The following is a 25,663-nucleotide window of genomic DNA, read 5'->3' as shown; positions in this document are numbered from 1 at the left end:
AAAACTCACAAACAGTGGATGCTGTGTCAGTGCTCTGACAGGTTTTTTTATCACTTTTCTGCTTGAAGTTTTTAAGAATTATAGGCTTGTTTAATTTTGGGTCTAAGTTTTATATCAAATCCTAAACATCTTCCTGGATACCAACTATCATGTGAAAAATTAGAAATAATATTAAATATTACCATGCTTTCACTAAATTTGTTTGAGAATGAATAAGTAATTAAGAAATGACCTGGTGCTTCACTTCATTTTATTGTATGGGGCATCATAAAAGGAAACAAAGGAAGAAAAATCTTACAAGTAGGTTCATCATCACCTCGTGGAATATGTGACATTTACACACACAATGCAAAGTTGGCACAAATGAAAATAAATGTAAATGAAATGGGTTGACTGATTTTGGTTCCAAAATGGCAATTTCAACACCAGTACAATAACATGAATCCATGCTCTTCATCACAGGTTTAAGGGTCATTTACTATTAATTACCGTGAATCTGTTGGAAAAGGTTCAGGGTTTAATAAAAAAAACAAAACAATGGGTGCAAATGTCTGCCTGATTGACTTTCTGTGGTAGTATTAAAAAATAACTTGAAGTTATAAACCTAATACTGTTCAGTTTGGATTTATATACTGTATATCAGGGTTTAACCTCCTTCGTGGCACTGAAATTCAATCTAAAATACATTGTGTTAAACTACAACATTGTGTATTACACACGCAATAAATAAAGCAATACAAAAATAAGACGTATATAAAAAGGTTCTACAAATGAAACATTTGTCAATGACAATAATACTGATGGTATTACACAATATACACATGCATAAACACAAAGAATAAACATTTTGAAATACATTGAAATTAATAATACTGTAAGGTCTGCTCAGACACAATCAACTAAAACATATTAATCCTATGCGCCTCTTCCAAAGTGCTGCTTTAATTGTGCACTTCACAGTCATATTACATACGGTCCATATTTGTCGGATGACTTTAGGATGATACATTTTGTGTAGTCTATAGATCCATGAACCTTGGAAATCTTAACAGAGAGAACACCTAGATGAAGAATATGGATTTCCTTATCAATACAATCCTATGGCGAGGAGAGAGAACAACTTTTTTAGGAGTGCAAGGTGAAAAGTTGTAACAGCTTGAAAGTGCGCCATTTTGATTATCACAGGTAGATGGCAGTGTTACAAACTTTAATATTTTTGTACATTTCTCAAATCTGTTGGATTTTTGACCAATGTTGACATATTGTTTATCTTTCATATTCTTGGCCAGCTGACTAAAGTCTAGATTGTCCAGTGTGACTGCGGAGCACTATTTTAACATTTGTGAATGGCACTTACAGCTTGGCGGTCTTGCATAAGGCTGTGGGTGTGCAGTTCCTTAGAGCATCACCAATGAACACAGACTGACATGCTACAACATAAAGCCACACAAAGATAAACGAAATAACAGGTGAAACTGCCTTCGAGGTTGAAATGACAAACCCTTTTTTTCTGACTGACGGTTTTTGTTTTCTTATGGTGTCATGATTGTGAAAAGTATCTATACAATTTTTTTTTTTAAACAGTTACCGACAAACTTTTTGGAGTGCTTATTACAAAACATTTTTTCTCAATAGAATTACAATCTAATTTGAATTATTGATCAGTTGAGTAGTTCATTACAAGTGAACAGTTCAAATTATATCAACAAAATGATTCAATTGTTAAATGACAATAAGCATTCCTATGAATATTTCCATAATTAACGATTCATATGATATTGAATCATTAATTCTTAATAACGAAGTGCAATCTAATTTCCTTCATAAGGCAGACAAACAATCACATGGGAAAACAAGGCAATGCTAACAACAGATTGCCTGTTTAACAAGACAAAAATACTGAATGGTATTTTAAACTTGAGGCATTAAGAATCTGGTAAGTCTCACAAAGAAATGCCCAGGTCATATTTCACACCAAAATAAAAATAAAGAGTTGAAAGAAAATTATATTTTGTATGACGAAAATATTCATGACAATTAAGCATGAAAACTATCCTGTCTGAACAGTTTTTCTTTTTTGTTTATTAATCAAAAAATCATCATGAATTAAAATGTATGGCATAAATTAAAAAAAAGTCTATACTTACAATTGTTCTTTACAAACGATGTAGACTTTTAAAAAAGGAGTGTGTTAAATTGTCTTCAAGATAATGCCTGTGATGGTCCTAAAAATAGGCTTAATTTTCTTTATGCAAAATATGATTTCCTCATTTTTTTTTCTTTTGATTTTTGGAGTGAAATATGACCCTTTTGTGAGAATCACCCCTGTAAGTAAACCAGTTATACCTGCAGTGCAGAATTTAGTTTTGTTTCTGAAAACTTTAAAATACTGATTTTCGTAAACTTCATTGGCAAATATAAAGGTATAGAAATCTGACTGTACAGAGCAACAAAAACACATGAACACTGAAAATTTGACATACCGAGGTCGGTTCAGTAACGGAACAAAGCGAAACAACTGAAACTTTTAAGTCCTATGAAGTCTAGTTGAGTTGGAGTTTTTGCTTCTCCTTTTTTTTCCTTGTTATACTCAAATACTTTTTTTTTTTTTTTTTAAACAAGGAAATGTTGTTTTGTAAATCAGGCACACCCGGGTTTTATACACAGTAAAGAGCTGAAACGGTTTCCATAGCAACCGACGATTAGTTTGATGAAGAGCTCATCGCCTCTTTCATTAGTCCCACGTGAGTGACAGAAAGAGGAGCGTTCGTTCTTCAGTCCTCGACTGCCATCTCTGTGTTTCCTTCATTATGAGTGAGAACTGTGTCCTCTGCACTGCCTGAAACCTCCCTCGATTCCTCCGTCTCCATAGCATCCTCAGTTTCCACGGTTTCCCCGACTTCCTCCTCCAGAGTGTCAGTGTCTCCAATCTCCACCTCCATAACCATTCCTCCTTCCTCTGTCTCTTGCTCGTCGTGTCCTCTGTCCTGCTCTTCCTCTTCCCCGCTCTCCTCCTCATCCTCGTATTCCTCTCCTACTCGCACCACTCTGATATCGCTCATGTCCAGAGCGGATAAATCCTCTTCTTCCTCCTCCTCCTCCTCCTCATCCTCTGCGTCGCTCTCTCTCTCGTCTGAGTCGAGGTGAGAGGGAGGAGTGGAGGTGCTGATCTGTTCTGGCAGTTCATGAGTGTCCCTCTTGCAGTAAGAGTATCGGTGGTTCATGTGCTGAGAATAAGAGCCCGAGTGAGAGAAGCGTTTGCCACACTTGTCACACTGGTAGGGCTTCTCTCCGGAGTGTAGTCGCGTGTGCTCGATCAGGTGGTGCTTGTGTTTGAACGCCTTATTACAGATGGCGCACTCGTGAGGTCGCTTACCTGGGAATGATAACGTAATATGTTGAGTTTACCATAAAGGTTAACACTGAATTAGATCATGGTGTTTACACACACACACACACACACACACACACACACACACACACACACACACACACACACACACACACACACACACACACACACACACACACAGGTTTGAAATGAACTGGATTTAACCCTTGTGCATTGTTAGAAATTACATCCTTTCGTTATGTTTGTGGCTGAAAACAGCCACTACTTTAAACTGCTGTAAAAATGTATCAGATAAATATTTTTTTCAAATTTTTTTGCATTAATCTATTAATCAACCTCAGTCCTGCTCAAAAATACTAAATGTTTAAAAAAAAATCAGGATTTTAACTCTTTAATTGCCAAATTCGTAAATGATGTCACTGATTTGGGGGAAAAAAAAACACAAAATGACTCATTTTCAATATAAAATGTGATTGTGGACTGGATTTTTTTTTACCTTTTATCACAGTCTTGGACATGTCAAAGATTAGAAACAACATTGGTTTTGATGCATTGTTAGTTTTTGTGCAGCATCAGATTTTAACTTTTTCTCCCTCATTTACTGTTCGTGGCTGTTTTTGCCCCATTGACTTCCATTATAACCACATTTTTTGATTGCAAAGCCATGACACCATATAATCATGCATTTTTGATTGTTGGTGGTTTTCCCTGTTGGGAAGAGGTAAAATTTGTAATTTTTACTGTTGATAACTGGGTGGCACCATTAACCCTTTAGATAGGCCTGTGCCAAAAAAAGCTTAGTTTCTGGCTTTTACATGGAGTTATATGGAGTATAACAGCATAATAAAGTGTGTGTGTGTGTGTGTGTGTGTGTGTGTGTGTGTGTGTGTGTGCGTGTGTGCGTGTGTGTGTGTGTGTGTGTGAACTCACCTTGATGCGTCTGAGAAAATCAAAATATGCACCTCAGCTCTCAGAACTGCATGGAGTAAACAAAAACAAAGTAAGTGTATTTATGCACCTGCTGCCTTTTGATGGTGAGAAATGCAGACTAAACAAAAACAAAGCAAGTGGATTTAAACGCGTGCATGCAAGCCTGCTGGTCATTTGATGGTGAGAAGAGCAGCAAGCAACATGAGAAAGGGCTTGACTTGTAGTGAAGTTTTAGAGATGATTATGCAGCCTGACCCCTCCAGCGAGCTGCAGGATGTTTCGTCTTCTCCCTCTGACACCACAGACTCAGGAGAGTCAGATCCTGATTTGGATGTGGCACCCTCATCATCCTCTCTAGCTTCCACTGAAGGCGAGGAGGATTCGGAGGATCCTGGATCTGGGTGGATTGGGAGAAACGGCGAAGTGTTGTTTTCCACTAACGTGGAGACAACTCTCTTTCTTCAGCCTGCCAGTGGCGTGACTCCAGGGCCGACGCGCTATGCCATCACAAGGCATAGTCATACATGTTTGTATGACTGTACAAACATGTATGTGTTGACGCAAGTCATGCTGACAATGAGGTCAATCATCTCCTCCGTAAAAAACAGATTGAACACGGAATCCATGTTCTGGACCCTTGCGAAGGCATAGCGCGTCGGCCCTGGAGTCACGCCACTGGCAGGCTGAAGAAAGAGAGTTGTCTCCGCGTTGGTGGAAAACCACACTTCGCCGTTTCTCCCAATCCACCCAGATCCAGGATCCTCCGAATCCTCCTCGCCTTCAGTGGAAGCTAGAGAGGATGATGAGGGTAGGGCTTGCATAGACTAGTCGAGTAGTCGATAGATCGACTACTTCAACCACTATTCGACGCCGTCGGAAACAATCGACTACTCGAGCGTCCATTAACCATAAATGAATTAAAAATGGCGAACGTCACCAACAGACAACACACGTCAGATGTGTGGAAGTATTTCATCAAGCATGACAAAAATATAGTAATTGGCTAACTCTGCAAGAGGCAGTTCACATATTGCGTCTAAAAACGTGTGGAAAGCGCGGCCGTGCCGCTGTCTCCTACAAGCGCTTGCGCTCTCGCTCCCATGGCGTCTGTCGTTGCTATGCAACCAACCATGAACTGCGCTCTCCATGATGACGACGAAGAAGTATCAGCAAAGGATTAATTGATTTCTAGCCCTTGCATTAGCTTTACTACTATATATATTTCTGGAGATGAGAAGGAAAAACCCGCCTGGAAAAACTAGCGCACCACGTTGCTTCCATTATGAACGCGCTCGCCGCGCGCCTACATTTGAAATGTCGACCTTGAGCGCGAAAAAGACGCGATATGTGAACGGCCCCGTCTGAAATGAAAGGTAAGAACGGCTATTTATTTGGCTTTAGACTGTTACATGAAAATTTTAAAATGAAATGTCATAATTATAATGTTTTGAGAGTTTACTTATGTAATTGTTGCATTAGGCTATGAATTAACAATGTTTATTGATAAGATCTAGCTATTTCATGTCTTTTCATTTACAGTAGCATGAACCACGAGTAGTCGAGTAACTCGAGTATTGTTTTGATAAGAAATCGACTAGCAGAAATCAGTAGTCGTGCAACCCCTAGATGAGGGTGCCACATCCAAATCAGGATCTGACTCTCCTGAGTCTGTGGTGTCAGAGGGAGAAGACGAAACATCCTGCAGCTCGCTGGAGGGGTCAGGCTGCATAATCATCTCTAAAACTTCACTACAAGTCAAGCCCTTTCTCATGTTGCTTGCTGCTCTTCTCACCATCAAATGACCAGCAGGCTTGCATGCACGCGTTTAAATCCACTTGCTTTGTTTTTGTTTAGTCTGCATTTCTCACCATCAAAAGGCAGCAGGTGCATAAATACACTTACTTTGTTTTTGTTTACTCCATGCAGTTCTGAGAGCTGAGGTGCATATTTTGATTTTCTCAGACGCATCAAGGTGAGTTCACACACACACACACACACACACACGCACACACACACACACACACACACACACACACACACACACACACACACACACACTTTATTATGCTGTTATACTCCATATAACTCCATGTAAAAGCCAGAAACTAAGCTTTTTTTGGCACAGGCCTATCTAAAGGGTTAATGGTGCCACCCGGTTATCAACAGTAAAAATTACAAATTTTACCTCTTCCCAACAGGGAAAACCACCAACAATCAAAAATGCATGATTATATGGTGTCATGGCTTTGCAATCAAAAAATGTGGTTATAATGGAAGTCAATGGGGCAAAAACAGCCACGAACAGTAAATGAGGGAGAAAAAGTTAAAATCTGATGCTGCACAAAAACTAACAATGCATCAAAACCAATGTTGTTTCTAATCTTTGACCAAGACTGTGATAAAAGGTAAAAAAAAATCCAGTCCACAATCACATTTTATATTGAAAATGAGTCATTTTGTGTGTGTTTTTTTCCCAAATCAGTGACATCATTTACAAATTTGGCAATTAAAGAGTTAAAATCCTGAATTTTTTTAAACATTTAGTATTTTTGAGCAGGACTGAGGTTGATTAATAGATTTATGCAAAAAAAATTGAAAAAAATATTTATCTGATAAATTTTTACAGCAGTTTAAAGTAGTGGCTGTTTTCAGCCACAAACATAACGAAAGGGTAGTAAATTTGCCCACAGTGTACTGTTGAGTTTTTGAAAAATTTCAAAGCATTTTCCCAAAATATGTGTCAAAATAAGATTTGTCACCAAAAATCATTCCATTTGCTGAAACACAGAAAAAGTTATGGCCAAATTTAGACTCAAAAATACCCCATAGTGGATGAAAACATCCCCAACAGCACATAAGGGTTAAATAGGCAAATGATAAATGATTATTATGTTTCTAACATGTTATACGTTTGGCAGCAGTTCTTCTAACCTTAATTGATAGTGTGTAGTTTTAATTTCTTAAACAACCATGTAGAAAGACACATCATGGCCATATTCCAGGATGACAATGTCAAGATTCATCAGGCTCAAATTGTGAAGGAAAGTTTGGGAGGAGCATGAAGAATCATTTTCACACTTGAATTGGCACCTCTGAGTCCAGACCTTAAATTCATTGAAAGTCTTTGGGATGTGCTTGGAGGAGACTTTACAGAGTGTTTGACTCTTGCATTGTCAATACAAGATCTTGACCAAAAGAGTTGCATCAATTTTTGGTCAAGTTCTTGTATTGACAAGGCAAGAGTCAAACACTCTGTGAAGAATTGGAGGATACATCAGTGCGTCAATAGTTTTAATATTTTACTTGTATACATTTTGCAGACAATTGCATCCAAAGTGACTTATAGAGCAATAAATGTTTATATTTATTATTAGTAGTAGTAGTATTATTATTTTTTTTATATCAGCACTGTTTTTCTTGTAAATCAAACCCAAGACCTTGGAGTTGCAAGAGGTTGCCAGCAGTTGATCTACAGGTATATTTTGTTTTCTAATACTATATTAATACCTTTTCAAGTGTCCAAATGCTGTAAATCATGTGTGGCTTTACGTACCCGTGTGTTCATACTTGTGTCGCAGCAGTGAGCTGCTCTTCTGAAAGATTTTGTCACAGAGATCACAGGCGTACAGGCCCCCGACAGTCTTCCTCCTCTTCTTCATGAGAGGTGAATCTTCATCGTTCTGGTCCTCTACCCCTGACACGCAGTCAGAAGCGATGTCCGGGACCTGCTGAGGGAGAGACACACAGAGCGAATGAGTCTGGAATGATGTTCTGAAGAAAGGTACGTGCAGACCTTAATGTTTGTGTGTATTTGTTGTGCTTACCGGACAGTTGTTGAGTATCACCGTCCCCTTCGTGTCTGTCGAGACACTGTCAGGGGTCTTGATGCTGGAGTTGGTGGTGTAGGTGTAGGTGAGCTGAGGAATCAGGATGGTTCGTTTGTTACCGGATATTGCAGTGCCGATGCACGGAACACCACCTGGCTCTGCTATGGCAACCAGTGTTGGCAATGACGCTGTCATGATGTTTAATTGACCTGTGGTGCCCTGTGTCACATAGATGGTGTTTCCTGGCAACGGTTGCTTCTTGAGGCAGGTGAGGTTGAGCGGCTCCTTTTGAGTGGAGACCGGCAGCTTAGTGGTGGTGCTGGGTTGAGTTGGGCTGGACTTGGGGAGTGAGAGATCCAGCGGTTCAGACTGCAGATCCTCCTCTACGTCTTCTGTCTTTACAATGACGAGATCATCGGTGGAGAGACTGGCTGGAGGGGAGGCGGGTGAAGCGGCACTTTCATTTTGGTTGTCCTCTGAGGTGTCATCAACGAGTTGAGTGGGAGTGCAGGTGGCTTGAGTTGAGTTTGTTTCTTGAGGCACAGCACATGGTGTATTTTTCTTGGTCAGACAAAGAAAGTAAGACATTATTAACATGTTTTGGAACAACTCATTCATTTTAAAAGGCATCATTAGTGGCCACCTTAGAAATAGTTTTTAGGGCTTGACACGCTTATATAATTGCCTTGTGCATTAAGTGAAAGTATTAACATGTCTAATAATAATTGTTATAATTATAAAGAACTATAATTAAGAAATTATATTATGCTTTAAATATCAGTAAATATATTATTTGTTATATGTACACACTTTTTTAAAGTTTGAGGCAAGGTTTTCTAAATGTTTTTCAAAGTAGTATCTTGTGCTCACCAAGGCTGCATTTACTTAATAAAAAATACAGTAATATTGTGAAATTTTCATGTTGATATATACAGTGTGTGTATGTATGTATGTATATATATATATATATATATATATATATATATATATATATATATATATATATATATATATATATATATATATATATATATATATATATATACAGTGCTATGCATACGTTTAGACACCCATGCTAAAGTTGACTAAAAAGAGGAATAAAAAATCATCTTTTGGAAATTGAACTTAATGCCTTAATTTAAAAAATTAGGAAAAATCCAACCTTTAAGTACACCAATTTTCTTTGTGAATGAATAATGTATCGTAAATAAATAAATGTTCTTCCTTGAAATACAAGGTGCATAAGTTTGGACACCCCTATGTTAAATTCCCATAGAGGCAGGCAGATTTTTATTTTTAAAGGCCAGTTACTTCATGGATCCAGGATACTATGCATCCTGATAAAGTTCCCTTGGCCTTTGGAATTAAAATAGCCCCACATCATCACATAGCCTTCACCATACCTAGAGATTGGCATGGAGTACTTTCCATAAGATCATCTCTCAATGCAAATCAAACCAGCTATTAGGCTAACTGAAATAAAACCATGCCAATCTCTAGGTATGGTTAAGGCTATGTGATGATGTGGGGCTATTTTAATTCCAAAGGCCAAGGGAACTTTATCAGGATGCATAGTATTTAGGTCTTTGCTGAATAAAATATTTATTTCCAAAAACCTTTTGATATAATTGAATATACATGTATTCTGTATTTGTATTTTTAGAGTTTAAAATATCATAACTTTTCAGAGATTTATAGAAAATTATATAAGCTTATTTAATCAAGAATCCATGTTAAATAGAAATAAATGACTCATTGTATCTGTTAAACTTTTACTTAATTACACAATAATTTGTGTTCATAACAGCCCTAATTTGTGAAAGCTCTATTTTGCAGTTCAATAAAAAAAGTCAACTTACCTCTTTGTCGTTTTTCGGGTTGCTTGCACCCTGGAGCAATATCCTTTTCGAGCGCATCTTCTGGTACCACTTGCTGACCGCCTCTAGAGGTAACTTAACAGTCTTGGCCACCTGTGCCAGCTGCCTGTCAGTAGGCTCTGGGTTCTGACTGTAGGCCTTCAGAAGAGGGAGGAGGCGTTCTGCTGCTCCACTCTTATCCTTATCCAGCAGAGAGGTGAGAGAGATAGTTGTAGGGGACGCTTTGGCGTCACTGTCTTGGGAGTCTGCGAGCTTCCGTTTACTCTGGGAGCTGTCACAAACCAGACATGTCGCATAGTTATGGAAGTTATCTCCGCAGGCGACGCCACTGTGAACCGTTCCAGAGTGAGAGACTGCATCAGTTGTTGTTGTTGTTGTTGTTTGTTTCCCTTCTTCTTTATTTCCGTCTGTCTGCATCTCTTCTTTCTCTCCTTCACTCTGCATATCAGTCTCGATCTTGGACGGAGAGCCTGGTTCGGTTTTGATTTTGATTTCTGGTGGTGCAGTCAGGTTTTGTGGTTCACAATTATCCTCCACCGAACTGGTATTTTCAGTTGTCTCTTTTCTTTCTGCTGCTGGTGTGTTCGTATTTTTGTCTGGGGTTGATTTCATCTCGGTGCCCTGCGTGTTGGGATTGGCGACAGGCATTTGTCGAACCACAAGGCTCTGCGATCCATCTGCCCTCCTCACTAGCAGTAAAGTTTGCTGGGTGAGCTTAGGTTGTGCCGCCCGAGCTTGGACCAACCTGGCGGCCTGCGCTGGCGTTATCTTGATGATAGATGGCGGTTTGCTTTGGACTGGTTTAATTATGTTTACCTGTGTAGGTTTAGGTGTACCTGATGCTTGGGTTTCGGTCAAGTTGGACTGTACCGAATTAAGCTGGATCACTTTTGGCTGTGCGATGTCAGATGCTGTAGATTTTGGTTGCGCCACACCAGTTTGGGTCACTGTGGGCTGCATTGTGTTCACTTTTACTCCCTTGAGTTGTGGGTCTAGCTGGGGGTTGTAGTTGATGATAATTTTGGTATTTCCGTCTTGTCCCACAACCGGTAGAGAGATGGCGGAGATCACTTGGGGCTGTCCCTGCTGTGGCTGCAACATGACAGCTTGCGTCTGAGCTTGGCCTATGATTTTAGCATTTGTTCCATTTGCATTACCACTAGTCAACACCTGCCTGCCCTCCATCGCAGCGTTCAGCGCATTCTGTAAGTCACTAAGGTTGATGCTGATTGGCTGGACCAACCCGACAGTGGGCAGGACCAAGGTTTGGATGACGCCTTGCGGAGTCACGACCCCGTTGGCATTTGTGCCGGCTATTGTAGGTGTTGCTGGCGCAGATTTGGGTTGGTGTTCAACAGGCTCCTGTTTGATCTGTTTTAGGGGGAGCTGCTCTTGCAGAGGCTTGTTGGTAATTTCCACCTTCTCCCTCAAAAGGATTTGTGTGGGGCGAGAAATGGTAAGAGTCGTTTTCACTCCAGGTGCACGAGGCAGGCCGTTGACCGCTTTGGTCACACTCGCACACTTCTTACTGCTGATGTGAGAGCTGTAGGACCCCGAGTGAGAGAAACGCTTCCGACAATTAGAGCATTCATATGGCTTCTCACCTGTAAAAACACAGAGATAAAGAAGCTTAGGATTACAAAAGGATATGTAGTCACTGATATACACTACTGTTCAAAAGTAAGTTTGAACTTTCTGTTCATCAAAGAACTCTGAAAAAGATGTATCAAGGTTTCCACAAAGATATTAAGCAGCACAACTTTCTTCAACATTGGCGATAATAAAAAACTATTTCTAAAGGACCAAATCATCATATTAGAATGATTTCTGAAGGATCATGTGACACTGAAGACTGGAGTAATGATGCAGAAAATTCAGCTTTGCATCACAGGAATAAAATGCATTTAAAAAATATATCAAAATAAGAAACAGTTGTTTTAAATTGTAATAATATTTCACAAGATATTTTACTGTATTTTTGATTGAACAATTGACCTGTTTTAATTTGCTTATTTCATTAACATTCTGAAGATTATTATGGAAGCCCTCAGAGGAGAAATAACAGTTACACAATTGCAACTTTATCTTACAGTATAACTTTAAATATTTATTTTATACCGATGTGCAAACAAGCTTCCTTTTTTTTCGTTTCTGAAACATACCAAAAATCGTAAAAGATGTTTCCCTCAGACGTTGAAACTAAACAGTGTGAAAATGTCTGTGACTGTACAAAGATCAGAAATGTTAAATTAGGCACTTGTCGTTTTTCATAATTGACGGTCAATTCTCTATAATAGTAATTTACTGTATAACATTTGCTAATACGTTAACCCTTCTCTGGAACAGGGTTTCATAGTCTAGGGTTAAAACTGGTGTTAATCCTAATGTTGATTTAACCCTCTGGGGTCCTTCGTTTAACAGTCACACTTGGGACCTTCGGGTCCAAATGGACCCGGAGGGCGGAATTAATATATATAAAAAGAAATCATAATTTGTTTTTTTTTTTACTTGTTTTTTATAATATTTTTTCTTTTCTTTTTTGGTGTTTTGAGATAATTTTATAATTTATAATTAATATTTATGCAATAATTATGACCCATTTTTTCCCATTGAATATAATAGAATTTTTTTATATATACATAATTTTTATTTTATTTTTATTAAAGCTGTATTTCATTTTAGAGTCAAGCCTAGGCCTCATGAAAGCAATTTTTTAAATGAGATGGGCGCCAACTGGTGGACACACTGAGCATTTTTATCACGCAATAGCACATTTTTACCACTAGTGGATTTACAGCTCTCTGTAGAAAGGCTTTGCGAATCTAGTGATTTTTGCCTGAACAGATTTAGTCTGTTTTGCACTCTTGATGTTTTAGAGATTCACCCCTTCACTGTTGAGTCCTTTTTTTCTGCATCCTGGCTGATTTGTAGATTGTATGCACAAAAAAACTCTGTGTTTTCATATTTTTGACAATTTCCCATTCATTTCCTATGGGGGTCATTTTTGACCAAAGAGCAGAAGTGTGATGACCACTTAGCATGCTTGGATCATGACCTCAATATTTTTTGTGTGTTCACATACCTAATACCATAAAAGTCACCTAGTTTCGTAACATTCCGATGAAGCTGTGCTTTTTAAAAATTCAAAACAGATTTTTGTAATCTGAATTTATTAGTGTGTATGTGTATAAAAGTGTGTTTGTGTGTGTGTGTGTGTGTGGATTTGTCTGTTTTGCACTCTTGATGTTTTAGAGATTCACCCCTTCACTGTTGAGTCCTTTTTTTCTGCATCCTGGCTGATTTGTAGATTGTATGCACAAAAAAAAAACTGTGTTTTCATATTTTTGACAATTTCCCATTCATTTCCTATGGGGGTCATTTTTAACCAAAGAGCAGAAGTGTGATGACCACTTAGCATGCTTGGATCATGACCTCAATATTTTTTGTGTGTTCACATACCTAATACCATAAAAGTCACCTAGTTTCGTAACATTCCGATGAAGGTGTGATTTTTAAAAATTCTAAACAGATCTTTGTAATCTGAATTTATTAGTGTGTATGTGTATAAAAGTGTGTTTGTGTGTGTGTGTGTGTGTGGATGTGTCTGTTTTGCACTCTTGATGTTTTATAGATTCACCCCTTCACTGTTGTGTGCTTTTTTTCTGGATCGTGGCTGATTTGTAGATTGTACGCACAAAAAAACTCTGTATTGTCACATTTTTGCCAATTTCCCATTCATTTCCTATGGCGGGTCCATTTGGACCCGAAGGTCCTGAGTGTGACTATTTTTTTTACAACCACTTAGACTATTCAAATCCTGTCCCCAATTTTTTTGGGTGTTCATATACCAAGTACCAACAAAGTCACCAAATTTCGGACCATTCCGATGAAGCTATGATTTTTTACATTTTTTTATTTAAACGCTTCGGGTCCATTTGGACCCGAAGGACCCCAGAGGGTTAAAAGTGGGTGGGTTTAATCTGGATTTACAAAGACATTAACTAGGGTTATATCAGAATCATTTCTGTACTTAATTTGTTCTGTGGCTGGCAACTGACCGCTGTGAATGCGCAGGTGCTCCTTCAGGTGATGTTTGTATTTGAAGGCCTTGGAGCATTCTGTACACTTAAACTTTCTGTTTCCGCCCGACTGAGAAATAGTCCGCTGAGAAAAGAGACAGGAAAACGTTTGTTCCTTCAAAGTAGTTTGAGTCAACATGTGACTGTGAACAATAGCTCTGTGTCATTTCCTCTGCAGAGGTGTGAACATCACGAAGGTGTGAGTGCTGCTTGTACCTGCTCCCGGACGTGTCTGTGTGCGGTCATGTGACGGACGAGCTGTGTGCGGTAGGTGAAGGTGTAGCTACAGAGGGAACAGCAGTAGTTGTCATCGCCCTTTTCATGCCGTAGTTTAATGTGTTCTTTCAGCGACGTATGCCGCTTGTAACCGCGGGAACAGTGAGGACAGGTGTGCAGTTGGGAGAATGCATCAGGAGTACCTGACAGAGAGAGAGAGTCGTAATCAATCTATGCATTCAACTGTAGAGGAAAAGCTGATGGCAATTGAAGGAAAGACCCAAAAAAACCTAGATTGGTACCGTTCTCATCGTGGACCCCTCGTTCTGGCGTTCTCTGATGCTCCTCCTGGGCGTCTGAGTAAATAGGCTCAGTTTCCGTCTGCTTTTCCTCACCGGCCACTTCATTATCAGCACAGTCTTCCTCATCAGTGACACACTCCTCTTTCAAACACACACAGGCAGATTAGATCAACTAAAACGCACACAAATACCCTCTTCTCAGCTTCTGTTTCAGCATCAAATATATTTGCGTTTTTATTTGAAACACACAAAAACAAGGTATCTGAAGGGTTTTTTAAGAGATGCACAAATAAAATGAATACCATATGTGATTTATGTGCGGGGTAGAGTAACCAAACCATAAAATGACTGTAAAAACAACTCTTATATCTTATTCTCCTAATTGTTTAGATTTTTATGATGCACATTAGCTTCTTTTAGATCCACTGGCTAAATGAAAATTCACTCTCTGACAGTAGGTGCCGCTTTATAGGGGTACAGCAGAAACACAGAGGATACCCTGGTAACCCCTATATACAACAGAGCTGTACTTTTTAGAAAAGCGATGATTTTGCAGGTATGATATAATCACCATTAGGTAAAAATTGTCATAATTCATAAACAGTAGATCATAAGCAGTAGCTTGGCATAAATGTTTTGAAGTCAATTCACTGAAACCGCAAGTCTGTATAATGCACAACAGTTTTACTTTGAAACATGCAGTGCTCACAAATAAATCATAGCCTTTTGAGGTTTAATATTCACATTAAGCCATATTGTGATCCTCATGAAATGATAATTAAGACCGTTCTAATACCGTTTAAGATATTTAAGACCTTTTTAATTGCCTTAAACTTTTAAAGACCTGTGGGACACCGAAAAAAACAACCTGACTGAGGCCTTAAGTGAAACACACTTTGGTTTAAATGGAAACGGTGTGACATACACTGACACAGAATTAGTATGTTGGATGGTAACATAGCAGTTTTTAATACAACAGTGTATTAATATTTGACCGGGAAATGGGCCAGGTCATAATAACGACCTGAGAGAGAGAAATGAGCTCACACACACCTAATCCAGCCATCCTAGCTCTAACACACTCTCACAGACATGTCAGCTATTTTTCCCTTTACCAAAATAATTTCAAGATCTTTCCATGACAAGAAGGCCCAAGTGCCCAAATAAGCCTTAAGATGGCAACCCGAATATGAAACTATAAACTTGTTTGATATATCCTGATCCCATCACTCCTGTTTCTCCCTGTTGTTCTGATGTATGTCTTGCTGTCCTGTCTTAGGGCTGCAATACACTTTCTGGCTTTGTAAATGGTAACAGAGAAAAAATGGGCACCATACACTAAACAACTGAGGATCGCACACTACCAGACTTTCAAGTTGTTCCGAACACAACAAACTCATGCAGAAACGCGCCTTGTTTCTAGAAGACGTGTGACAAATGAAAACAATGTATTCTAAAATCAGCTCAAAATATCTAACCTGTTTGGTTATCCTCTAATTGAATGGGATCATAGTCTGAAGCTAAAAACTTGAGTCTGTGCCCATCACACACTACACGATTTTGTGTGAAATCTGTCAACTCCACCTGCCCAAAATTTGCAGACTGGCTCAACTAGCGTCAACTCATCCATGCTGAAAGTTGGGGCAAAAGTCGCGTAGAGTAATCCAGCCTTTATACTGGTAAAAGCCTATGAAATTAACAGAAAAATAAAAGTGTTGCACTAAACTGACCTTTGACCCTTATTTCTTGTATTGAAGCATCTGGCCCCAGGCTGCCATCTGTTGAAAGAAAACAAAAACAAATCTATTACTTCCTTGTTTTGATGAAATCGATGTACTATTAAAACAGCAGCTTTCATTTCTGCTCTGATAGCCGCAAGATCACAGTAAACACGGTGAGTGTGTGTTAGAAATCAGGAATGGTGAGAGAACATTGTGTTTGGTACATTTTTCGTCTTCAAACCAAATTTGGGTCTCCAGTGAACAAAGTTTAAATCCCGTCTGGCTATGGCGCTTCCCATAATGTATACTCATTAGATCAGTAGGCGGCCTTTTGTGGTTGTGTTTGAACGCGTTCGACCACATGAGCGTTTACACTACGAAAGCAATCCGGTTCAATGTGTTTTCGACTACCTCTGGAAGTGGTCAAAAGTGAACAAGCTCAAAATGTTTTAGACCCCGTTTACACCTGTATTTAACAATCAAAATGCATCTTGATACCAAGTGTAAACAGATTATGTACCAGTTAAGGCTGTGACACACAAAGCCGACATCAAAGAACTAGCGGTGACAAAAGCTAACCGTGTTGTTGCCTCGCGTTGGCTGCGTCTCAGCCAAAAAGCTGCGCTTGAACACACCAAAAGGACTACAGGCGACTGTCAACTAGCATGTGCGTTCTGTGCCAGCGTGTAGGGAAATAACTGTCTATATCAGCAGTATCAATAGTTGATATTCATCATTCAAAAAGGGAAACTGAAGCTAAGACTGCGGATATACAAAGCAGCGCTTGCTTATCATTTTGAAAATCAATCATGCTGATCACTTTCTTCATTCTAGATTCTGGAATGCTTACGTAAGATACTTAAAATTAGAGCAGCCTTCTGTGTGCCGCTCGCTAATCTGAACAGCCAATCACCGATGGCCCCGATACCAATTCAACATGCTGAATTGGGGGAACTTCCGCCGATGTGAGAAATGCACCGCAAAAACTAGCCCTTCAGACACTCACCGATGGCCGATCGTCGACCATGCTGTGGTAAGATGTTATCTGTCAGACATCAGTCATCCTTATTCTTGCAACTTTGTCTATTACAAAAATCCTTATAATGTTTAGGTTACAATTGAATCCGTTTCTGAAAACTTGATGTTTTGGTTTGTAACCAAAATAAATGCATTTAGTTTCTAATCTCTTGTTTGTTTACTCACCGTCCTGTGTGCGTGTGTCAGAGAGCTGCCGTGCTGCTTTGAGCTGGAATACTGAGGACTTTTGGTCAGGATCGTCAGCAATACTGTCCTCCTCCACAATGTGCAGTTTGTCTTCATCATCTGAATCTGAGGTCGCCTCCGGCACACTGCTAAAACTCCTCACTACATAACAGAGAGAGAGAGAGAGAGAGAATGGCCTATTCATTTAAGGATCACAGATGTTCCCAAAGGCAAATTAACAGTGATATTCTTACTCTCCTTTATCTATTGGCCATGTTTGATGCTGTTAAAACACGCGCACATATGTTTGCAAACAGGACACTTCAAGTGGTGATGTCTCTGTAATCAGTAACAGCTGTGATTTATTTATTTATTTTTTATTACTGTAAACCTAAAATGTAAAATTATTGTGAAAATAGAGGGTTTACACGATCAAACATGCACACACACATCCTTGATGAACAAATATGAGCATGCATACAATAAAAGTAGAATTTGTGCCCTAAAGACAGGAAGTGAGATTCGTCTATTTTTAGATCAGTTTCCTGCAGCCCAGAAAAGCTTTTTACCTGCTGTGTGACATCATCAGAGACACGTTAAAAGAAAGGAAAGACGAGCAGTGTTTAAAAAGTGTTTTTTAATAGCATGTTAATGCAGATACAGTGATTTTGACACATGGATCCCATTCCTTTCTCTAAATCCGAGAGCTCTAGTTTTCAAATTGTGCACAAGCATATGAGGTACTGGAAAACTCATCTCTAACGTGTGTGTGTGTGCTTGAGCATACATGTTGGGATACAAAGAATATTTCCAGATGTGCATGTCAAATCTGTGTTTACAGATTTAAGCATGCTTGGTTTCTATGGAGCTCATCCAGTTTGTTCTCACTAGCAGAATTTGAGGATGTAAACAGGAAGTGATGTAAAAGTGATCTGATTGTGCAAAAAACAGTTCCCGTTTTAAGGTTTCTGTTCTCTGAAATGATCTGTGCGAAGTCATTTCACATACCTGTGCATGCAAGAAATGGAAATTACGTTTTTTTTTTCCATACAGACGGAAAATTAATTCAAAAACCTTCTCTGTTCTACAGCTGATTCAGATCCCTGCTGAATGTCTGTCCCATCCCGTGGACAGCTGAAATCACAGTCACTAGAGCAGGTGTGTAGTAATCAGAGATGGTTTGGCCCTGATAAAAATACATTTGAAATTGCAAAAATTAATTTAATTCATTGTTCCAGCCACAATGAGGAGCATGCGATCGTCTCTGAATCAGAATGGTGGATCTCATCATAATATATATATATATATTTTTTTTAAATAAGACGATTGATTGTTTCCTAGACTCCATACAAGCTATACTAAAGTTCTCTGTGGCAATAAGAGACACTCATAATGACAAAACTGATTGATATGAATCACACCGTAAATTTCTGTCCGTTCTTTACACAAAGCTATAGACCTTAGTCAGGATAGCGCCATATTTAATTTTTGATTGCAATGAAAACGAGGCTGTGAGGTAGAGGTGGGCGATATATCGTTTAGACGATAATATCCAAATTGTTGTCTGGACGATATGCAAAATTGGGATATCGAATATTTCATAATTTGTACAATCCGACCCCCCAAACATGAAAAGAGCTGAAAGAATTTAAAGAGAAAACAAATAACGCACACAATAACCTTCTAAACAATTATATGTAGCGATTTTTAATACTGTAGGGCAGTACTATTCCCGGAAGCACCCTCCGAGTGGCCCAGCCCATGGTCCCGCGTCGTCAAAAACGCATACGTAAATTCGAAATAGAGCGCGCAGAAGCACATGCGCAAAACCGTTTTTAAAATGATATATGAATTATTTTTATTTTATCATATGTCATTTTACAAAAGGACATTTTACAAACCGTTTGCGCATGTGCTCCTGCACGCACTTTTTCAGTCAGAACACAGCAATCAGAGGAGAACGCGCTGAAAACTGTAATGCTGTTCTCTTCCTTCATAACTCGTACTGAGAAGGTTTGAGTTGCAGAGGAATTTGTGACTGTTTCACCTGTTCAACCACATCAAAGTTTCGTAATTAGTAAGTCCGTGCTTTTTCTCTTCTTTTTTTCTTATGTGCTGAAGGGCCGCTGTGCCTTGGTGAAACGCGAAGAGCTCTTTTCCAAAACGCCATAAACCTAAAAAGCTGCCTCAAAGATCCACCAAAAGTAATGATTATGAATATGTAAAATAATGCAATAAGACATTTTAAATTGTTTATTAATTTCTGTGTCGGCTGCAAAGATGAAGTTGACGATAGGCTATGACTCGCGATCTTCGCAGTAGGCTGTGAACGCAACGGAGAAATGCACATTTATTAGGCTACATAGTTTTATTTTGTTTTGGATGGTTTTGTTTAGAACCAGATTTCTGTAAATATATTTCACATTTTTTAGGCCTGTGAGGCGAGTATGGCAACGGTCCGGTTCATGATGATAATCTCCAGTTCAAGCACCGGCGCCTTATGTTGTGATTGCTAGCCTATATTTGTATTTTAATGTAAATCCAGGAAATTGGTTAATGAAAAATTTATTAAAATTAAGATACAATTAATACAAAACGAAATTCGTTTTAAAGAAAGGCTTTGTGCTTTTTGTTTTGAGGTCTCTGTGAAAGTTTGAAAGTCTTTAGTCTTTTTGCCGCTTTCAGAGCACTCGCGTCCATAATGGAGAACTTACACGTAGCCTAATATTGTTTTTTCCTCTTAAATGCAAACACGAAAAATAAAAGAGAAAAGACTTGGATTTATATGGATTTATAGCGTTTTGGGGAAAAAATGGATGGATTTATAGCGTTTTGAAAATATATATTTTTTTACTTTGAATTTATCATCAACAATATTGTTGTTTGATTTAATAATCACTGTTGCAAAAGGTGCCTAGTTCCGTTTTTTTTTTTTTTTTTTTTGTAAGTGGAAAAAGATAGGGGCTTCCTCAGATTCTGTTTAGTTAGCTCCTTTATTGTTTCTTTTATAGCCTACATAGGTAAAATGCAGCAAGTCAAAAGACCAAATGGACCTTCTTTGCCAGTTTGCACACATTTCTTTGAAGGATGGCAAAAATATCGTCTGAATATCGATATCGAGTTATTGGAAAAAAATATCGAGATATTCATTTTTGTCAATATCTCCCACCCCTACTGTGAGGGATATAATTGCTGTGCGTGGATTGTACTTTTAACAACATACCGATTGTTCAGCTGACTAAGCAACTTTCAGAAAAAAAAAACCTCAAAGTTTTGAAAATGATGTGATCCAAAACCTTTATTCAGGGCGTGCCATTGTGTAAAGACTAAGTCTATCCCTCACAGCCTTGTTTTCATCCGCATGATATTCAATATGGCATTGGCATCTAATCTGTCTATGTTCTATTGTATCAGTGGACTTTTAATGTAGCAAGAGAGTTAATTGTATGAAAACGAGCAGCATGAACATTCTTCAGAATATCTGTTTTTGTGTTCTACAGAATCAAGTCATACAGGTTTGGAACGACATGAGGGTGAGTAAATTATGTTTTTGTTTTTTGGGTGCACATTTAAGGACATGCACACTTGTGCTGCCTTCATGGGTGTGTTTATTGTGCACCACCTGAGTGACAGACCGTGTTGGCAGGTAGAACCGTTTCCAGTGTGACTTCATAATCAACACAATCAGGTCACCATGGCAAGCTCCATTTTATGTGACACTTCCTGGGATGTGTTGATTTGGCTTGTTATAGAGTGCACCTGCCACCATATGTATACACACACACACACACACACACACACACACACACACACACACACACACACAAGACCAACCACAGACGCTCTGACTTCACATAAGAGAGTACCGTTCAGGATCACCCTGATATTCTAAAAACAAATTAACCAATGAGTGCATTAACTATAAAAGCACATTGAATTTTACGTTTCTGTTTGTGTATATATGTTAAAAGGGGATAAATTTAAAGACTGCCGAATAAACATAAAAAAATATCTAATGTCAGCAATAAACTTAAATGTATTATGTGTGTGACTGGATATAGGAAGAAATTAACATTTTTAGCAAAGACCCATTAAATTGATCAAAAGTATCACTAAAGACATTTAATGTTACTAACGATTTCTATTTCAAATAAATGCAGTTCATTTGAACTTTCTATTTAAAGAATCCTGAAAAAAATATGAAAAGAATCTTTTCTGTAGTATAACAATAAAACTGTAATAACACTACAATACAACAAAAACACTCTGATATATATTAGATCTACTGTAAGTATTTTGATCTATGTGTGTGTTTATATATAGTTGCACACGTTTACAATACCCTCTTTTGTCTTATAAGTTTTAAATATAGAGCTGGTCTTCAGAAACTATGTAAGATATGCATCTATCTATCAAAATATAACAGAATGATTTCTGTAATTTGAGTTAATATTTTGATAAATATCATGCGGTTCATGCAAACTTATGAACTCAATAAGTTTGAGAGAGAGAGAGAGAGAAGGAGAGAGAGAGAGGCATGTAATGCAGTATGTGAGTGTGTGTGTGTGTCTTGGCACATAATCTATTTAGGATCACTTGGGAGCAGTGGTGGTCACCTGAGGTTTGTTTCTCCCAGGTCTTTAGGTTAATAAGAGCCCTCATGTACACACACTGTATGAGCCACGTGAGACCAATTAAACACCTTTTCTTTTTCACATCCATGTAAACTTAATCACCGACATATATTATCTGCTTCTTTCGATCACACAAACACAAGTCCCTCCCAACCCTCCCCCACCCTAAAAAAAGAAAGAGAGAAGACCCCCCCCCCCCCCCTCACCCTGAGAAACTTTCCCCCTGCAGTACAAAGAGGCGGCAAACCGCTGGGAGAAATTAGCATGCAAAAAGAGATGCCCAGCAGTCACAAGCCCCCCCACAAACACGGAGTGAAATGTGAAAAGCTCTTTAATGCCCTCACATATCCCTTTTCCATCAGCGGGGAAGTGTGAGAAGAGCTCAGTGCTACAGGTGTTCTTATTGTCTTTGCTTGTTCCATGCATATACCTTTACAACACACATTGAGACACGCATTACAATGTACTTCATTGTTATAAATGTCATTGGTATAATTAATAATCTAGAGAAAGGGAGGAGTAGGAGGAGGAGGAGGAGGAGGGGGGGGGGGTAATACCTGATATTATATCAATATTAGTACAGTTTATAATACCTGGCAAGAAAATTTGAAGATACTAGCATATATATATATATATATATATATATATATATATATATATATATATACAACACACACACACACACACACACACACACACACACACAAGCAAGCACATCCCTTAAGATTATGAAACAGGCAGTTGAATTCTTAAAAACAACAATCCAGAAAGAAAAGCTAAATGATAACATGTGTGGCCTCATAGGTCAGGGGTCGACTGAAAGGGTCAGGAGGAATGAGGAATGGAAAAAACATTCCCTCTCTCAAAGCATAGGCTAACCTTCATTTCATGTTTTCTGAAATATTAGCTTGGGTTACTAAAAAAAATATCAAAGCAACTACTATCTGGCTGTCATTTTCTGTCTTTCTCCATCTCACTTGTAGTGTAAGTGATATGTAAAATGCACACTTCTAATATTATGTGCTCCCAAATAACATTAACTCGCATGACACATTCTCCAGGACTGATATCCTACACACACACACACACACACACACACACACACACACACACACACACACACACGACAGCTGATTCTACAGAGACATCTCTCCAGAAACAAACATGAGGCTGAGTAACTGGACCAATGAAATCCAGCGTGTGACCTCATTTCCGTGCAGTAACGCCCTTAAGATCGTACGGCCCCGTGAACATGTCAAGCGCGAGAGGAACCATGAAGAATGAAAATAAAAGTCACAGCAGCTTCACTCCTCCTAGTGCTTACGTCACACCACCCGTTCGTCTCACAATACATCCGTCCGCGCCAAAACAAACCCCTATTCGCTGTGTATTCTTGTAAAATTGTATAATCTGTCATATCGCACAAAACAACCGAAACAAATCTCAACATGTTTGATAGGGATAAAACTGTAAATTCGCTCTATAACGACGGACACAGTGAATCAGCGCCTCTCTGGACCTGAATAGACTACCTATGTTTCCTTTACAAAGAAACGTGAGCTGCAAATTGTTAGTGTCGTCATACAGCTTACATCGCGTTTAAATATTATATTAAAATTGTACAATTACAAAAAAAATGCTAATGAAAGCACCTATGTAGGTGTTTCGTCACCTATCCTACCTGGCTCGTCTCCGACATGCGAGAGCAGCCGCCCCGCCCTCACTGCAGCAAATAACGGTCCACACACCGCCATTACAGAAATACCTTACGGGAAAAACGACCTGTTTGACTTCTGATCAGTAATACGACGGACAGCACCTCTAATAACCACCTTATGCACTAAGTCCTTCTTTCCCAACCACTCTACAGCCGCTGAAACTAAACTCCGGCGCGGAAATAAAAATATAAACAAAACAATCTGTTTTCTAGCAACGAGCATACAGCGAAATATCACTCTATAGTGGATGAAAGCTAAATAAAAGAGGTCATCGGTCTAAGCTCGACATAAGCACGTCTGCCATCAAACACCATATTCTCTCTCTACCTGCACAAGTTGCCATTTGCCGTGGAGTGTGCTGGGCGCCTCTCTCGCGCTTCTGTCGGGCAGATCGCGTTTCACACACCGATTCCCGTCCTGCGTCTGTGCAATCACTGCTCTGGACACGCGAGGAGTGCGATGAACGGTAAAAGATGACATTGGCTCGCTCCGTTGTCTTCTCACCGTTCAGGTAAACACGTTGACGGCTCCTGGGCGTGTTACGTAGCGAGCGGATCCGCGCAGCTTGTCACACGCACGCACAGGAAAAGGTGCTCATAACGGCACTGCACGGCGGACTATATTACCGGATTACCGAAAAGGTTATTTAAAGAGAAAGTGACGTCGAACCAGAAGTCAACATTCATTCAGTGCAATATTGGACGTGGATGTTTGGATAATAATGAAGAGGGTGAATGCAATAGCCTATATACTTTTAAAGTTAATTTAATACATTTTATGTTAGATCTTATTGATATAGGCATTTTTCTCCAGACTTTTTTGCACGTAGATGTAATGGCATAAGCTATATTTAATGAGAAGGAAACACTTTTAATAATATGGCAGATTGTTATTAACTATTAATTAAATAAAAATATTCTCTTGTAAAATCTAGAAAAAGAAAAACATCTAGCTAAAGACGGCTCGCAAACCATGGCTTTTAAGATTCAGGACTGGTCGCTCTTAAAGAGACAGTTCACTCTAAATGAATATTCGCTCATTATTTCTAACATTTGTGTAACAAAAAAAGAGCCGTTAGGATGAATGTTATGGACTGACAGGCTTGGTCACCAGTCACCATTCACTTACATATTTTACAATAAAAGTGGATGGTAACTGAGGCTGTCATTCTGCTGAACAGGTCCTAAACATACAGGATGAAACAACATGTTAAATGATTTTGGCGTGAACTGTCCCTTTAAATATTTTATTAAATTTGTGAGTACCGACAACTGTCAAGAAGCCCTCTAGGGATCAGTCATTTGAATGCCATAAAAGTTTCTGCTTTATAAGCAGCAAATACTCTAGTACAGCACTATTTGATTCAATCTACGCCACAAGTTTCTGATCAGGACAAACGCTAAAATACTTAATTGTGTTTAATGCAGTGTAATGCACACACAGCTAGTGCACGAGACGCGCGTCCTTCCGTATAACGGTCCGGGCAGACTCAGGTATAACGGTGCCCAGTCCACTCCCATACTGCACAACTTCACAAGTCGTCATTAAACTAGTCTAAAGATGGAAAAACAAATTTAAAACAACTTTTCTGCCTTTCGTTCTAGTGCGTGTGATCTGATCTCAGCCTGTGGGACTCACCGTTGTTGCGTTGTGGTTGTGTCTGTTTTCTGCGCTGGCACCTGGGGCCATCCGCCATGATTTTTGCGCTGTGTCTAAACGGTGCCTCGCGGATTGAGCCCCCTCTCCCCCCTCTATTACCCCCTCCCCATACCAGGCCCCTCTCTGCACCTGGTTTACGACATTC

At 39.0% G+C, this 25,663-nt stretch overlaps 1 protein-coding gene across 4 annotated transcripts; it reads right to left on the bottom strand.

Moving 5' to 3' along the window:
• Positions 1–231: 231 nt before the first annotated feature.
• Positions 232–25,663, bottom strand: zeb1a (zinc finger E-box binding homeobox 1a). 4 transcript variants are annotated; one of them, XM_081374216.1, is made up of 10 exons: positions 25,498–25,663; positions 17,508–17,669; positions 16,314–16,361; positions 14,584–14,724; positions 14,282–14,484; positions 14,045–14,150; positions 9,969–11,590; positions 8,107–8,670; positions 7,836–8,010; positions 232–3,376 (listed from the first exon to the last, which is right to left on the bottom strand). In XM_081374216.1, the coding sequence occupies exons 1-10, from the start codon at positions 25,553–25,555 to the stop codon at positions 2,775–2,777; spliced, it is 3,681 nt and encodes a 1,226-aa protein (XP_081230342.1). In that variant the 5' UTR covers positions 25,556–25,663; the 3' UTR covers positions 232–2,774. The 4 variants fall into 4 exon arrangements, with proteins under 4 accessions (XP_081230342.1, XP_081230343.1, XP_081230344.1 ...); XM_081374217.1 differs by having other exon boundaries at positions 7,836–8,007; XM_081374218.1 differs by lacking the exon at positions 25,498–25,663 and adding an exon at positions 24,187–24,466.

This window comes from Scardinius erythrophthalmus (assembly GCF_964197995.2).
Source record: "Scardinius erythrophthalmus genome assembly, chromosome: 9".
NCBI classification, from domain to species: Eukaryota; Metazoa; Chordata; class Actinopteri; order Cypriniformes; family Leuciscidae; genus Scardinius; species Scardinius erythrophthalmus.
Note: the sequence above shows the minus strand (reverse complement) of the source record. Positions and strands in the feature narration are given on the sequence as shown.

What these genes read in the sequence shown, in the direction of transcription:
- zeb1a (XM_081374216.1), bottom strand. Translation starts at nt 25,555, where the DNA reads ATGGCGGATGGCCCCAGGTGCCAGCGCAGAAAACAGACACAACCACAA. An exon ending in ACAACCACAACGCAACAACG is followed by an intron (nt 17,670 to 25,497) that starts GTGAGTCCCACA and finishes TCTGTTATGTAG; the next exon opens with TGAGGAGTTTTAGCAGTGTG. An exon ending in AGGGGTCCACGATGAGAACG is followed by an intron (nt 14,485 to 14,583) that starts GTACCAATCTAG and finishes TCTCTCTGTCAG; the next exon opens with GTACTCCTGATGCATTCTCC.